General features: G+C 39.1%; 1 protein-coding gene across 2 annotated transcripts in view; it reads left to right on the forward strand.

Annotated features, from left to right (window-relative positions):
• Positions 1-17,895, forward strand: part of myo5c (myosin VC) — a 124,546-nt gene that overhangs the window by 87,534 nt on the left and 19,117 nt on the right. Inside the window, exons 28-34 of one of the 2 annotated variants that reach the window (XM_073033137.1) lie at positions 1,563-1,643; positions 5,491-5,671; positions 7,191-7,284; positions 7,421-7,484; positions 15,309-15,477; positions 16,374-16,461; positions 17,067-17,174. In XM_073033137.1, the coding sequence (XP_072889238.1) occupies positions 1,563-1,643; positions 5,491-5,671; positions 7,191-7,284; positions 7,421-7,484; positions 15,309-15,477; positions 16,374-16,461; positions 17,067-17,174 (785 nt within the window). The remainder of the gene's footprint in view (positions 1-1,562; positions 1,644-5,490; positions 5,672-7,190; positions 7,285-7,420; positions 7,485-15,308; positions 15,478-16,373; positions 16,462-17,066; positions 17,175-17,895) is intronic. The other variant, XM_073033138.1, reaches the window with a different exon arrangement.

A 17,895-nucleotide genomic window follows, 5' to 3' on the forward strand; every position in this document is an offset into this window, starting at 1 on the left:
ACTATCACATCTTTGAGTACATATGATATGTCACACTGTGGTGCCTAAATCCAGCATCTTCTCAGAAAAAGCCTTAAGTCAGTTGTGGACATGATTATATTTGAATGAGGATTTTAAAGAGCCCATAATTAACATGAGAGGACCTCCTTCAAAAATTAGTTTCAGTGATATAATTATTGTGTGTACTTTTAGATTGTTGTACATTCTTTATCTGTCAGTTTCACTTGTATTTTAATAACATACACTATAGGAAGATTTTAATAAACTGTAGACTACAGCCTTGATTTTTATGTTCTGTGTAGACCGAGACTGGTAAACAGACCCAACCTTTGCTTACAACTCTTCTTACTCAGCATGTTGCTTCAGACCAGGACCATCGGGCAAAAAACAATCCTGTTCCACAGAAACTTCAGTGCCTTATTTAAGTCGGAAGGCCTCCAATGGGAAGTAGCTGTTCAAAAAGCAAAGGCAGCTGCCTTAGAAAAATGCTGCAAGCCTGTCATAACAGGAGTGCAGTCCAGTCCAAGTTCTCACCTTCTGCTCAGTCTCTTTTTCCCTGGGTAGTAGGAAAACCCTTCTTTATTTCCATAGGCAGAGATTACCGAGGAAATTGGAATACCAAAGCACAAGTTCTAGTGAATAAAAGGACAACATTGGTTTAAAAAAGATGAAGTAAGAAGATAGTAAAACTTTTATGATTATTAAAATAACCTTTGCTTCATTGTACAGGTTATTATACTCCTACATTATTATAACTTCTAATAACAGGAATCAAATAACAACTTTTGTAGTTAATATTTATTGCACAAGAAACTTTTTCCCCATGTGATATTTGTCTTTTAATTCTAACTTGTGATTTTTGAAATGCAGAGGCAATTTTGCTTTCAAGGTTAATATAATAATTGAAAGCATCACATTGGAGAAATAAAAATCAGAGTTATTAACTCTAAATCTGTATAAGTAATTATTAACTTTGTATAGAAGAAGGATAGTGCAGGTTACCATCCAGTGATACAACGAGAAAGGAGTCAGATTTAGATTCAAAGATTTAAAGTATATTTATTTTCAAAGAATGTATGAATTATACACCTTGAGATTTCTTTGCTTACAGGCAGCCATAAGGCAAGAAATCTGAAAGAACACAACTTTTTAAAAAAAAGTAAAGACAGAGAAAGAGAAAAATCACAAATCATGCAAACAGTAGTAGCAAGCAAGAGCAACAGTATTCCGAACCAAATTAACTCTTTAGATCCAAATCTCTGGAGCAGCCTAGAGTAGGCCCACAGCCTCAGTATTCTGTTCATCAAATTAGCGGGGAAAATCACTGCAAAGTTCGCAGAAGTGAAGCTTAGCAGCCGAGGGCAGTCTCACCGCATTCGCGTTGCAGAGAGAGGAGCCCCCAGTCTATCTGGGCCAGCGTTTAAATTGCTAGAATTGTCTGTTTAAATTTATACTCGTGTTCAAAGAAAACATTTTTAAAACTTGTATTTTTCGTAACAGCATGGTTAGATATGGCAAAATAATTTGAATTATATTCTTGTAAAATTATGTTTTGTTTTAAGGCTTTTTTCAGAAGACATGGAACAACTAAATGAAGATGGAGAACTTTGGTTGGCCTATGAAGGACTGAAAAGAGCTAGCAGGTAATAGAAAATAAATTCATCCTTGTAGGATATAGAATGACAATGTTAGGGAATTATTTGTAAATGCTTTCTATAGTAGTACTTATCTCTGAATATGGAAATTCTATATGCATTAAAGCAGAATAAATATTGTGAGGTAAGTACACTACTATAGGATCAGATTTTATTAAAGCTAGTTCAAATTGTACTAATGTTCATGGAGTTTATGGTAATATACAGTAGATGAAAAATGACCTTTTTAAAACATTATTGCTCTGTAGTAGCAATTATGTATTAATTATTAGACTTTAAGTACAACTAGACAGATATCTAATAGAAAATGAGTATTGAATTACCAGCAGTGTTATTTGAAGAATAAACTTGTACTTAAGGAAAAATTAACTTGGAGCGCTAAAAGAAGGTTATTATTCAAGAAGATACTGTCCTTAGTATTGCAATGGACATATTATTGTGAAGGTTAAATTGTGTACTGTATATGTTAGTACCTTCCAATGGTGTCCTTGACATGCAGAACTGTATTGTTGATAATTGATTGCTCATATCGGTTATATATTGGTACATTGAGTGGTTTGAAGATTCCAAAGGCACTACTTGTTGAGATAAAGTTCCATGACAAACCAAAGGCATGGGGTGTCTCTTGATGTTTTGATACATTGTCATAGTGAGTTACAGTCATCGAACACTATAGCACGGTGCTGGTTCCCTATCTCTGTCACTACTGAAGTGAACGTTGTGGGCACAAGTCTAACTGACTGACTTCAGGTATAGGCTAACACACACAAAATGCTGGAGGATCTCAGCAGGCCAGGAAAAGAGTCAACAGTCGATGTTTCAGGCCGAGAGCCTTCTTCAGCACTGATGAAGAGTCTCGGCCCGAAACGTCGACTGTTTACTCTTTTCCATAGACGCTGCCTGGCCTGCTGAGTTCCTCCAGCATCTTGTTTGTGCTGCTTGGATTTTGATCTGCAGATTTCCTCGTGCCAGTTATAGGCTGACTGTGAGGCACAGGTGTATTTTGGTTGGTTGTAATTGTTCTCCAAGCTGTTCTCCAGTCCCTGATTCCTCCCTCTTTCAGCCTGCTGTTCACATTTCCCACTCCTCACTCCGGTTTTCAGAGCCCGACTTTGGATTCCCTCTGCCCTTATTTAGGGCTTTTGTATGGATACCTCCTTTTTCCACAGCATGATGCGTTAACACAGGCCCATGGGGATCAGAAAGTCTGACCAGATTTGGATCACTTCCTCCAGCTTTCCAGTTCGTTCCTTCACTGCTGAACTGGTTAGAAAGAAACTTCAGCTTTAGTTGTCAGCTGTACATCGAAACAGACAGTGAAATGCATCAAGTCAGACCAGTGCGGGCTGTGTGGGAGCAGCCCACAAGAGTCACCGTGCTTGCCGCACCAGCCTGGCATGTCCACAACGCACTAACCCTAACCGTCCATCTTTGGAATAATGGTAGGACACCGGAGCACCTGGAGAAAATCCATGTGGACGTACAAACTCCTTACAAACGGTGGCGGGAATCCAACAGTCACTGGCGCTGTAAAGCGAATGTGCTCACCGCTACACTACCATGACACACTTACGACTGCTGAGCCGAAACCTGGGTTGGGGGAGAGTTGGCAATAATGATAAAAAAATATTGCAAATTTAACCAATAGGCCCCATGTTGAGTTAATTTTTGTCATGGAAAGGACTGTTCTTGCCCCCTTCACGTTACCACCAAGGTTACTAAGGTTGAGGTTGAAGAATCCAGATCTTCCCTCGCCCCAGCTTTCTACTTTTAGCTGGTCACTTTGGAGAAACCTTATTTCACTCTCCTACACACAGTCCGTACAGTAAATGCTTGTCCGTGTATGTGCAGGTGTCACTAAATCCTTGAGTCCATTATAGGCTAAACAGCTGCCTTTTAGCTACTTCAAACATTGAAATCAAAAGTAAAGTCAACAGAACTGCAGATGCCAGAAATCTGAAGTAAAAACAGGAAATGCTGAAAACACTCCGCAGGTCGGTCAGCATCTGTGGAAAGAGAAACAGTTGTTTGTTCAGGTCAGGGTTCCTTCTTCAGCACTGGGAAACATGGAACTCTGTCATTTCTGACAAAAGGTCTTGGGATCTGAAATGTCATCTCTTACTCTTCCTATAGATACTGCCTAAGCCACAGACTGTTTCCAGTGTTTTCTGTTATTGTATGATGATTTTACATCAGAAGTCCACTATGATTCAAAGATAAACATTTTTAAAAATTCCCTCCTCCTCCCCCCTTCTTCTGTTCTCCACTCTGGCCTATTCTCACCTGCCTATCACCTCCTTTTGGGTCCCCTCTTCCTTTCCTCTCTCCAATGGTCCACGCTCCTCTCCTATCAGATTCCTTCCTCTCCAGGCATTTCCGTTTCCCACCCACCTGCTTCACATATCACCTCCTAACTATCCTCCTTCCCCTTGCCTCAGCTTTTTATTCTGGCTTCCTCCCCCCTCCCTTCCAGTCCTAAAGAAGGGTCATGGCCTGAAATGTCGTCTAATTACTCTTTTCTATAGATGCTGCCTGACCTGCTGAGCTCCTCCAGCATTTGGTGTGTGTTGCTTTGGATTTCCAGCATCTGCAGACTTTCCCATGTTAAATACACATTCCTTGCTAAGCGTTCCCATGTGCTAATGTTCCTTTGTATTTTCTGTCCTTCCCGTCCTCGTTTCCATTATTTGCCTCTCTTATACTTCAACTTTCTCTCTCACTCTCCCTCAGAACTTTTCTCCCTCCAAATATCTTTCATCCTTACTTAATCTTTCTCTCTCTCATTGGAGTCTAATGTAGGGTATGTGAAGCTGTTCATAGTGGACGAAAGAATAAAAGAACAGTTTTATTTCAGTGGGGGAAATACGAGGGAGCTGCAGCAAAAAAGGTAGTTCTGGGGCCCCTGTCCATGAGGCGCAGGAAGTTAGCACACAGGTGCAGTGGGCAGTAGGGAAGGCTAATGGAATGTTAGCCCTCATTTCTAAGGGGTTGGCATTCAAAAGCAGCAATTATATAAGCCTCTAAAACACTGTGAACAACGTGGAGACCTTTCTGGCCCCGAATTAAGAAAATAAATTTAAGAAATTATTTCACTGGTGACTGTCTAGAGAACATGGATGATCCTGGTTATCCTTGCTCTAAGACTTCCCCGCTTTGAACTCCTACCCCTTTGAAATAAGGGTTAACATTCTGTAAAGAATGGTTAAATAGCTTGGTGATTTGTGTTTAGAAGAATGAGAAGTAATCTTATTGAAATGAACCTTGGAAGTCCGGCCAGGGTTAATGTGGACTTGTTATGAGCGGTGGACGTGCTACGAGGGAGTGCAGAACCAGACTGAGCAATCTTGGAATCAAAGGACACCCTTTGAGACTGTGAGGAGAGAGAGTTTCTTCTCTCACATGCTTGTGAGTGGCACCTTCCACCGTAAGCATGCGGGACAGGGTCATAGGGTATATCTGAGGCTCCGAGAGATAGATTTCTAATTAGTGAAGGAATCAACAGTTGTGTGGAAAGGGCAGGAAGATGGATTTGCGGAAAGTTCAATCAGCTGTGATCCAAATGAATGGCAGAAGTGACTTGAACATAGAACAGTAAAGCACAGTACAGGCACTTTAGTCGACAATATTGTGCTGACCTTTAATCTACTCCAAGATCAAACTAACCCTCCCCCCTCCCTCCCACATAGCCAACCATAGTTTGGGAGGCCCATTCTAATGACCTACAGTCTTACACTTCTAGTGAGTTTTCCAGGCGCTTTTTATCTTCTGCTGTATGTAAAAAGAACCTTTTGCCTTTACAAAAATCCTATTAATTGTGGGCCTCTGTGTCACACAGAGTGATGGAATCGCATATTCAGTCTCAGAAAGAGAACTATGAGAAGGAAATTGAAGAACTCAGCTTGAAAATTGAACAACTCTCTGAAGACACATCTTACTTGCAGCAAAAGTTCCAAGAAGAAAATCGTACCAATGAGAACATCCGACTGGACTTGACCAGGCTGGCCAATGAAAACATGGTACATTAAAATTATTAAGGGGTTGAATGCTGGGACCAACAGACATTTCTATCCCAAATGTGTAACAAAGTCCAAGCTCGGTTAGTTGATGACTTGTCAGAAATGAATTTGAAACCAAATCTAATGAGATTGAAGTGATGGTTTCTGGTGTACTTATCTGTCCGTGGGTAGTCATTTGGCAGTAAAATACACAGTGGTCATTGGTACTAACCTTTCTGAATTGCTCAAACAACTGATCTTCAAAGTACATTTGTTATCTAAGTATGTATACTTTATACAACCTTGAGATTCATCTCCTTACAGGCATCCATGAAGCAAAGAAACCAAACAAAATCCATTAAAAACAAAAGAAGACCGTCCAAACACCCAGAGTGTGGGGAGAGAGAGAAAGAAAACAAAACAAACAGCATTCAAAGCTGAAGTTCACAAAGCCAGGTGTCAGTGCAGCCGATCCAGAAGTCCACTAGCTATAGGCCACAGCCTCAGTCCAGCACAGAAATGAGCAAACCCTGTGGATCCGTGAGCCAAACCAATCAGACTGTCCCTTGTGTCTGACCCTGACGCCCTGACCATTTCAATCTAGCCCAACACTTAAATTGTCCAAGCCTTGGGTTGTTCCTCACTCCCTGCCACTTTGATACACCCTCAGGCTCTGCCACCTCTATTCAGCCAGCCCTTAAACCTTGGATCTTTCCTCAACTTTGCTTTGCCTCGCCTCCACCACATCGAATTGCCTCCAAGTCCACTCCAGCAATTCCAGGCAAAGACGTACATTCTGAGTCCATCCCCACTCCCTCTGATATAGTTTTCACCTAGGTAGTCCCATTTCCTCTCACATCCCAAAGGTGTGGTGATCATTAGGTTAATGGGAATTGTTCATAACTCTTAGTGTAGTTCGATGATGAGAGAGAACAGTTGTAGGAAATACTGTAAATAGGTGATTGCTGTGAAAACTAGTATAGGCATAAAGGGCTGAAGGGCCTCCTTTGTCATAAGAAGATATGAGAAACCTTGAGACTGTGGGTTGGAGAAATTAGCTAAAGATCTCATTGACCAACTACAACCCAATGATCTCCTGCTAAATGTTATTACATTTTGGAAAAACTATCAAAACTGACAATGTGCCCAACCAGTAAGATTTCTTTAAAGGTTTTCCTACCTTGTGTTATCACCTTGCCAGAAAGTACTGACAAATGGTACAAGTTTATCCTGGGTGTCTATTCAAATTATGTCAGGTCAGACACAAGCTGGTGCATCAAAAAAAATCATGTGAGGACTGCCCATTTGGGTGAGGCATCTGGTAAAAACCAACAGCAACAGGATGTAGTTTAAAGAATTCATGTTATTTACACATCAGCTCTATCATGGTATCTCAATGTTAAGTCATTGACATGGGCCGTTTTTATATCAGTGCTATTTAGACATTGGGTCCTTGATGCCATGAGCTGCAATATATTCTATGTTGTTGATGGTATTGAATTAATCTTCATTGGATTTAATCAATTCTGTGTACATCCAGGTCATCCCCGAACTCAAACTGCAAATCCTAGAGCTACAAAAAGAGAAACAGGAGATTGAGAAACATTTGAAGGGGCAGGTTGTGAAAATGAAAGGTGACTATCTGTGGCATGCATCATTGATCTAAAGCGCACAGACTTTTCATAGTTCAGTTAAAGTTTTGCAGTTGTAGAAATCTCTGAAGCAAATCCAACTCTACATGCATTAATTGCAAATCATTGCAATTCACAGAAAAGATGGAGGAAGTTACTGATCAATTGCAAGGCAGCCTTGAAGAAGAAGGACTCCACAGAAGGTGTGATATGTCTAATGTTAGTGTACTTCATTGGGGCTTAACTTGTCGCATGTTAATAGTCTGTGCAGAAGTTTTTTTTACTGGAGATATTGGAGGTTGTATTATTACTTGCAGGCGCTCTACATGTCTATGCTGTCCTGATTGAATTAGAGTATTAATTAAAGCCCTCCAGCTATTTAAAATACCAAACTTCTAATTTCAGTTAATCGCCAGAACTTTAATGCAGGCTTGCAATTGCGCTGATTGCAGTGTTTTGAGAAAGTCAGAATTATATTAGCCAAAAAAAAACATAAGAAGGAACAGCATCTAATTTAACAGTAGTTTAATATTCAAAGTCCATCTGTTAACGTAGCAGTCAGCAGTATAATTTGTAGCAGATCAAAGATGAAACACTACGATAACTTCAATCCTAAGAATTTTTAAAAGCTGCCTGCTCTTGTTTTTCATCTAAATCTGATCAATATTCCAATCATTACCAGTCAGCTATCTTTCAGTAAAAGGACTAAGCATTTCATTAAGTAATTAAATATTTTTACAATATTAACAGAAAATGCTGCAAATACTCTATAGTCAGTTAGCATCTTTGGAGAGGTATATTAGAGTAATGCAATGTTATTGAGATGAGGATTTGATTTTGTTTTATCTATCCACTGATGCTACCTGACCTTTTGAGAATTTGTAGCCATTCCTGGTTTTATTTCAGATTTCCAACAACTACATTTTTCTTTTGAATTACATTTTCTTTGACTTTCATTTTGGATACTTAGAATCATTTGAAAAATCCTAAGTTGTGAACAGATTTTGGAGGCTCAATCATTTGTTCTGAGGTGTCAGTACTAAATTATTAACATAGGCTGATTACCCAGCATACTAACCAAATAATATTTATTTAAGCATGGTCTAAACCAGAGATTCCCAACCCTTTGTTTAATGGTATTGATTTAAGGCGTTAAAAAAAAGTTTGGGAATCCTTGTTCTAAACCAGTGTCATTTTATTTGTAAAGTATTTATTTCCAAAGCCTCTCAATACTCCATTATTATACTTGGAATTCTTGGGTACCTCTAATTTATGGAAGTCTTCTCAGAGACTTCTCTCTTCTGAGGTACTCTGCTTTTTTTTGTAGAATAAAATAAACTTTAGAATAGTTTCCATGTAATCTTTTATGAAATATGAATTAAGAATAGCTGTCAAGTATGTTTCAGCAGTTGATTGATGAGGATGTTGCTGAGACCTGAGGGGCTATGTTACAAAGAAAGGTAGAGCAGTGTGGGGTCTTTTTCATTAGAATGTAGGAGAATGAGGCATGACCTTTAGAGGTGTATAAAATTAGTGTTATACAATATATAATAGGGTGAATATAGAGTCTTTTTCTCGGGCTTTTAGCCCAAGACCTAAAGGAGATAGGTTTAAAGTTAAAGGGAAGTAATTTCCCTAGAACTTGGGAGACAACTTTTTTTTACCCCGTAAGTAGTCAGTATATAGAATGAGCTGCCAGGGGAAGTGGTTGACATAGTGTATTTAATATTTCAGTAATATTTGAGTAATCTTGCAGATATATTGTTTGATAAAGCATTCTTTTTTGTTTACATAATTCATTACGGGTTATATGTAAAAGTACGAGAATGGCATACGTCATTACGTCACCATATCATAAGTGAGCGCCTCACTAAAGTAAAACAAAGTAGACATGTTTTGTTTGTTCATTTCTGGATGTACAAAACATAACATTGGCAATGAGTGAATTTTAAAACAAATCCAAGAAGACTACCTACCCGTCGAATTGCAGCACGTTTTTCTCTCTGAAAGGGGAGAGAGATGTTTGGGTTAAAATAAAAAAGTGCAGCACATGTTTCCTTGGCAGGGGGAAGAGATAATTGAGTTATACAAAAAGCCTGTCAGCAGATGGGTTCATAAACAATGAGTATCTGGCAATAATAGCAATCATTTTTTTAAAAATGCAGAATTGATTTTCTACATCGGAAAGATAGACACATTTGATTGCACAACAGATAACTGGCTAATGTTACGGAACAAATTGAGCAGTATTTTGAAACAAATGAAATAGCCAATGAAACCAACCAAACCAGTCAAAGTGAGCTTTGCTGAAATCATGAAACTATTGCAGAAACATTTAGAACTGAACCCATTGTAAGATAACTTTAGTTTTAAGCTTAGTCAGCCCCATCATGTGCACAAGCCTCCATAGTATCCAGAACATCTTCAAGGAGCGATGCCTCAAAAAGGCGGGATCCATCATTAACGACCCCCATCACCCAGGTCATGCCTTGTTCTCATTGCTACCATCAGGAAGGAGGTACAGGAGCCTGAAGGCACACACTCAATGATTCAGGAACAACTTCTTTCCCTCTGCCATTCAATTTCTGAATGGACATTGATCATATATTTTTGTAATTCAGTTTTTTTCTATTATTATGTATTGCATTGTACTGCTGCCGCAAAGACAACAAATTTTACGATATATGCTGGTGATATTAAACCTGATTCTAATTCCTATGATCTATTCTCCCCTCCTAACAGATTCCTTCCTCTCCAGCCTTTACCTTAACTATCTACCTGGCTTCACCTATCACCTTCCAGCTATCCTCCTTCCCCTCCCCTCAACTTTTTACTCTGGCATCTTCCCCCTTCCTGTTCGGTCCTGAGGAAGGGTCTCGCCCCAAAACGTCGACTGTTTGTTAATTTCCATAGATGCTGCCTGACCTGCTGAATTCTCCACACTTTTCTTTTTGTGTGTTGCCTTGGATTTCCAGCATCTGCAGAATTTCTTGTGTTTATGATATCTTTGCAAACCTTTCTGGTGGAAACAGCTTCAGCAAAATGAACTTAGCCAAGGCCTACTTACAGATGGAGATGGAAGAAAATTCTGAAGTGTTTCTCACAGTAAATACCAAAGGTCTTTATCACTATATTAGTATGATAGGTTTATTTTTGAAGTAGCATCTGCACCTGAACTCTGACAGAAATCTGTGGACCAGGTGCCTCAATGCACTCAGTGTTATCTGAATAACATCACTGCTACCAGTGAAGATAGAGTCGTGGAGAAGTGCAGCACAGAAACAGGCCTTTTGGCCCATCTAGTCCATGCTGAAAACATTTAAACTGCCTACTCCCATCAGCCTGCACTGGGACCATAGCCTCCATATCCCTGCCAACCACGTACCTGTCCAAACGTCTCTAAAATGTTGAAATCGAGCTTGCATGCACCACTTGTGCTGACAGTTCATTCCACAGTTTTCCCCCATGTTCCCCTTAAACTTCTCACCTTTTACCCTTAACCCATGATCTCTGGTTGTAGTCCCACCCAACCTCGGTGGAAAAGCCTGCTTGCATTTATCCTATCTATACTCCTCATAATTTTGTATACCACTATCAAATCTCCACTCAATCTTCTACATTCTAAGGAATACAGTCCTAACCCATTCAATCTTTTCTTATAACTCAGGTCCTCTAGACCTGGCAACATCCCTGTAAATTTTCTCTGTACTCGTCCAACCTTGTTTACATCTTTCCTGTAGATAGGTGACTAAAACTGCTCACATTACTCCAAATTAGTGCTCAACAGTGTCGTATACAACTTCAACATAACATCCCATCTCCTGTACTCAGTACACTGATTTATGAAGGCCAACGTGTGAAAAGCATCTTTCAAGTCAAGTCAAGTCACTTATTATTGTCATTTTGACCATAACTGCTGGTACAGTACACAGTAAAAATGAGACAACGTTTTTCAGGACCATGGCGTTACATGAAACAGTGCAAAAACTAGACTGAACTACATAAAAAAACAACACAGAAAAAACTACCCTAGACTACAGACCTACCCAGGACTGAATAAAGTGCACAAAACAGTGCAGGCATTACAATAAATAATAAACAAGACAATAGGGCAGTAAGTTGGTGTCAGTCCAGGCTCTGGGTATTGAGGAGTCTGATAGCTTGGGGGAAGAAACTGTTACATGGTCTGGTCTTGAGAGCCTTTGCCCAGACGGCAGGAAGGAGAAGAGTTTGTATGAGGTGTGCGTGGGGTCCTTCATAATGCTGTTTGCTTTGCGGATGCAGCATGTAGGTACAACTCTATCTACCTGTGATGCCACTTTCAATGAATTATGGACCTGTATTCCCAGATCCCTTTGTTCTACCACACTCCTCAATGCCCTACCGTTCTCTGTATAAGGCGTACTCTGGTTGGTCTTCCCAAAGTGCAAAACCTCACACTTGTCTCTACAGTATTAAATTCCATCTGCCATTTTCCAGCCACGATAGCCTTTCTTGCTGTCCACAACACCCCCAATCTTGGTATAATCCTCAAATTTACTATCCTATTAATGTTTGTACACGTAGTAATTGTGTTTAATAATATACTGTAGATGACTATAGAGCAATACGTTGTATATTTGAATAATATTGTTTGATTAAGCATTCTTTGTTGTTTACATAATTAGTTACAGTCTATATGTAAAATATGTGAATGGAATATGTCATTACGCTACCACATCATGAAACGAACACCTCAGAAAGTAAAATGAATTAGACATAATTTCCCAGGCTCCTATGTTTCCCTTTTAAATAACCATTGCAGTTAGAGAACATAACAGTTAAGGCAAGTACATTAACAACATTTAAAAGGTACCTGGCCAGGTACATGGATAGTAAAGGGTTAAAGGATTATGGTCCAAATGTGGGCAACTGGGACTTACAGTCGGGAATCTTCGTTGGCATGGATCATTTAAGCTGAAGGAGCTGTTTCCGTGCTGAATGACGCAATGATTTGTAAACTAATCCAACGTGTAGCTTTTATTTAACCTTCTTCAAGAGTAATTATATAATTAGATGTGATTTATAGCCCATTGGCTTGCAAGAGACAATGCCATTATTAAACCGTAAAGAGATTCAATAATCTTTTTAACTTCCATTTCTTGATTTAACTTGATTTTCTTGATGAATGACTTCACTTATTTCGAATTGACATAAGCTTCAAACAAAGGCCAAATTTCCATAAGACATAGGAGCAGAATTAGGCCATTCAGCCCATCAAGTCTACTCCACCATTCCATCATGGCTGACACTGGATCCCACTCAACCCCATATATCTGCCTTCTCGCCATATCCTTTGATGCCCTGACCAATCAGGAAACTATCAACTTCCACTTTAAATATACCGTGGACTTGGCCTCCACCTCAGTCTGTGACAGAGCATTTCATGGATTCACTACTCTCTGGCTAAAAAAAAATCCTCCTTACCTGTGTTCTAAAATTTTGAGGCTGTGCTCTTTAGTTCTGGATACCCCCATCATAGGAAACATCCTCTCCACATCCACCTCATCTAGTCCTTTCAACATTTTGTAAGTTTCAATGATATCACCCTGTATTCTTCTAAATTCCAGTGAGTACAGGCCCAAAGCTGCCAAATGCTCCTCATAGTTAACCCCTTCAATTCCAGAATCATTCTGATGAACCTCCTCTGGACTCTCTCTAATGACAAAACATCCTCTTCTGAAATATGTGGCCCAAAACTGTTGACAATACTCCAACTGCAACTTGACTACTGTCTTATAATGCCTCAGCATTATCTCCTTGTTTTTAAATTCTATTCCCCTTGAACTAAATGCCAGCATTGCATTTGCCTTCTTTACCACAGACGCAACCTGCAAATTAACCTTCTGGGAGTCTTGGACGAGGAATCCTAAGTCCCTCTGCACCTCTGATGTTTAAACTTTCTCCCCATTTAGATAATAGCTTGCACTATTGTTTCTTTTACCAAAATGCATTATCGTACTTTTCCCAACATCTGCCACTTTTTTGCCCATTCTTCCAATTTGTCTAAGTCCTGCTGCAATCGCATTGCTTCCTACTGCTCCACCTATCGTGTCATATGCAAACTTTGCCACAAAGCCATCAATTCCATTATCTAAATCATTGGCAAAAAATTTGACAATTAGCAGTCCCAAAACTGACCCTTCAGGAATACTACTAGTCTATAGCAGCCAACCAGAAAAGGCCCGCTTTATTCCCACTCACTGCCTCCAGGTTGTCAGCGATTCCTCTATCCATGCCAGTATCTTTCCTGTAATACCATAGGACTTTATCTTTTAAGCAGCCTCATATGTAGCATCTTATCAAATACCTTCTAAAAATCTAAGTAAATGTCATTCACTGCCTCTCCTTTGACCATCCTGTTGTTATTTTCTCAAAGTATTCTAATAGATTTGTTAGGCAAGATTTTCCTTTACTGAAACAATGCTGACTTTGACTTATTATATTATTAGTCTCCAAGAACTGCAAAACCTCATCCTTAATAATAGACTCTAACACTGAGGCTGACTGGCCTATAATTTCCTTTCTTTTGCCTTTAAAGAGTGGAGTCACATTTGCAATCTTCCAGTCCTCCGGGACCATGCCAAAATCAAGTGATTCCTGAAAGATCATGACCAATGCATCCATAATCTCTTCTGCAATCTCTCTCTGGACTCTGGGATGTAGTCCATCTGGGCCAGGTGACTTATCCACCTTAAAACCTTTCAATTTGCCTGGCACTTTTTCCTTTGTAAAAGCAATGACACAGCTCCTGCTCTCTGACACTCACAGACCTGTGGCATACGGCTAGTGTTTTCCACAATGAAGACTGATGCAAAGTACTCATTAAATTCATCTGCCATTTTTTTGTCCCCCATTGCTACCTCACATGCGTCATTTTGCAGTGGTCCACTATCAACTCTCACCTCCCAATTATTTTTTATATAACCAAAAGATCTTTATATTACTGGCTTGTTTGCCCTCATATTTCATCTTTTCCCTTCTTTTAGCTTTTTTAGTTGCCTTTTGTTAGATTTTAAAAGCTTCACAATAATCCAACTTCCCATCCACGCTGGCTACCTTATGTGCCCTTTCCTTGGCTTTTATGTAGTCCTTAACTTCCCTTCTCAGTCACAGTTACCTGCCCTTGCCATTTGAGAACTACTACTTCTGTGGGATATATCTATCCTGGGCCTTGTGAACTATTACCGGAACCATCAGCGATCTCTGCTCCGCTGTCATCCCCGCCAGTATCCTCCTGCGATCCACCTGGGCAAGCTCCTCTCTCATGCCTCTGTAATTCTCTTTATTCCATTGCAATACTGATATATATGAGTTATGCTTCTCCCTCTCAAACAGCAGTATGAATTCAATCATATTATGATCACCATCTCCTAAGGGTTATTACACCACATCTAATCTAAGACAGTCTTCCCCCAAGTAGGCTCAAGCATAAACAGCTCTAAAAAGTCATCTCGTAGGCATTCAACAAATTCCCTCTCTTGTGATCTGACAGCAAACTCATTTTCCTAATCATCTTGTATATTGAAGTGCCCCGTTACATTACCCTTATTACATGTCTTTTCCAGCTCCCTTTGCAATTTCAAACTCACATCTTGGCTACTATTTGGAAGCCTATATATGATTCCAATGATGTTTATTTTTACACTTGCAGTTTCTTAACTCCACCCACAAAGATTCAATATTCTCTGACCCCATTGTTCTGAAGATGTAATTCCATCTCTATCAGCAAAAACACACCAGCACCTATGTCTTCCTGCCTGTCCTTTCTACACAAAGTATACCCTTTGATGTTAAACTCCCAACTATGGCCTTCTTTCAGCCACAATTCCATTTTTTCTCTTTTTATTATAAAAACAAGAAGAATTCCAGACCACCAAATCACGTGCTATTAATCAGATTCCCCAGGATCATGTTCAAATATCAATGTTGTTAATTCCTCACAGTTCTGTAACAAACTTTGTTCTCAATTTGTTAACAATATATAGATTGTTAGAGTCTGAGAAAGATAACTGTGCAAAAGAAAATGTGGAATTACTTGCTAAAGTCAGAAAACTTCAGAATGAGAATTATCAGCTTCTGAATCGAGCTCAAACCGGTATCACGATCAGTAACAGAATGCAGCAGGAAACATCTCAATTAACAATGGAAAACTTGGTGAGTGTTGGTAAACTGCCATTCCTAAAATATTGCTCGGTTGTTTTATGCAGGTGGATGGACATCTTTTAAAAAGTATAACACAAACTGAATGTTATTGAAAGATCATTTTCTGCAGTCTAACAAGAAAAATGAATTTGAAATCTAGAGTTCAATACCACCTTTGATGCCATTCAGATTTGATTACATACTGTACAATGGAAAGGTTCAATACTTTTATCAACAACATAGAACATGTATGATAAGTTCCAGTGATGGTTGTCTGAATTTAGAGATAGAATGTAATATTAATTGATAAGTGAAATGTCTTTTATGGATATCCAGATAATATTTAACAGATCAATTTGATGAAACAGTCTACAGGAAATAAGAAAGTGACAAAGAATAACATTCCTTGCAAATAAAATTCTCGTTGGTTGATTTCTTAACACCACTGTAATGCATATAATTCAAAAGAGCCCATTAAGTTACAGTGGAATTAGTTGTTGTCACACAATTCATGGCATTTTAAACTTTTCTTCATATTTAACTTGGCAGCTTAAAATTGTACAGTAGTCCAAATCATTGAAAAATAAAAAGAAATTGGATGTTTTCATCTAGATCAGCGAGTAAGTTGAAATTGAAGCAGAAAACTTTCTTGGTGAAGTATTTCCATTCTGAAAACTTTGTGTTATAGTCTTTAGATAATCTGTCAAAATCATTTTATGCTAATCGTGTCTTATCTGACTAAACTGTACAGTTCATTTCACCCTCAATAGTAAATGTATTACATTTTCTCTTACTAAACGACATTTGATTTTAGAGAAGTTAATTGAGCTGTTGAACCTGTTGTACAAATTGGGCACTGAAAATTAATTTCAGCAGACAAATAATTATATTCCTGTTTTATTTTGGAGGACCTTGAGGAGCAACTTGACCAGAAAGAAAAACAAATAAAGAAGTTACAGAATCAGATTAAGTCATTAACAAAAACAGCTGAAAGAGGTATGGAATAAGTACCCTATCCATAAATAAGGACAGTGGTATGTTATTTGCAAATCTATTGAGGATGTAATTTTATATACAAAAAGAGCACAGTTGATAATTAATGCATAATGATGCTACTTCAAAAATTAATTCTCAGAAATAGATCAATAGGTACATTTAATGTCAGAGAAATGTATACAATATACATGCTGAAATTATTTTTCTTCACAAACATCCACAAAAACAGAGGCATGCCCCAAAGAATGAATAACAGTTAAATGTTAAAACCCTGAAGCCCTCCCCCATTTCCCCCTCCCATGCATAAGCAGCAGCAAAGCAATGACCCCCACCAGCAAAAAAAAGCATCTGCACCCCCCACCAAGCCCTCAAAGCATCAATAAAGACATAGACTTGCAGTACCCCAAAGATTATGTGTTCACCCCGTATTCGACATCCCACAGGCGCACGCTCTCTCTCTCTCTCTCTCACTCTTTTCTCCCCCCCATAAGGAGAAAAGAGGTGTTCCCATTTCATACGCACTCTTAAAGCTTTACTTGAGATTATAAAGGTGTAACTGACTCTGACGAGTATTTTCCCTGAAAATGTTTGTATAATCTCACCAGTTAATCAGACCAATGCAAGTTCTCATCAAGCTACGAAGAAGGAGTACATTGGAATGCTGGAATGCAAAGCAGAAGATGAAGAAAAGCTCATCAAAAATCTAATTTTAGGTAAAGTTGTTTGATGCTTTTGCATACCGTCAGAAAGGCCCACAAACACTGGTGCTAATGGATTAGGGCAGCACAGTAGCATAGTGGTTAGCACAATGCTTTACAGTACCAGTGATCCTGGTTCAGTTCCTACCGCTGCTTGTAAGTATTTTATACCTTCTCCTCGTGACAGTATGTCTTCCGGGTGCTCAGGTTTCCAAAGGCGTAGTGTTTGGTAGGTTAATTGGTCATGGTAAAATGTCCCATGATTAGACTAGGATTACATCGGGGGAATGCAGGGTCAAGTGGGTTGAAGGGTCAGAAGTGCCTGTTCTGCACTGTACCTCAATAAATAAAAAATACAAAAAGGACATGTCCCATTGTGATTGCCTTCTTCAATTGTAGCAATCATAAAATAAAATAAAAATGGTCACCTTCCAAGCATTTACCTGTAAAATGCGACTCATCTCTTATCATTTGACAGCCATTGGTCTAATTTGGCCTGTCCAGTCTCTGAGCTGAGAATCTCTTCAACAGCAATCAGCATGTATCAAAAGGACAGGCAGGTAGGCAGAGGGGTGAGGTGGCTCTGTCAGTAAAAACTGAAGTCAAGTCCTTAGAAAGAGGAGACATAGGATTGGATTGATTTAGGATCCTTGTTGGTAGAGTTAAGTAACTGCAAGGGTAAAAGGACCCTCGTGGGAGTTATAAACAGGCCTCCGAACAGTAGCTAGGATGCAGG

The sequence above is a fragment of the Hemitrygon akajei genome, chromosome 30 (assembly GCF_048418815.1).
Source record: "Hemitrygon akajei chromosome 30, sHemAka1.3, whole genome shotgun sequence".
Classification (NCBI taxonomy): Eukaryota; Metazoa; Chordata; class Chondrichthyes; order Myliobatiformes; family Dasyatidae; genus Hemitrygon; species Hemitrygon akajei.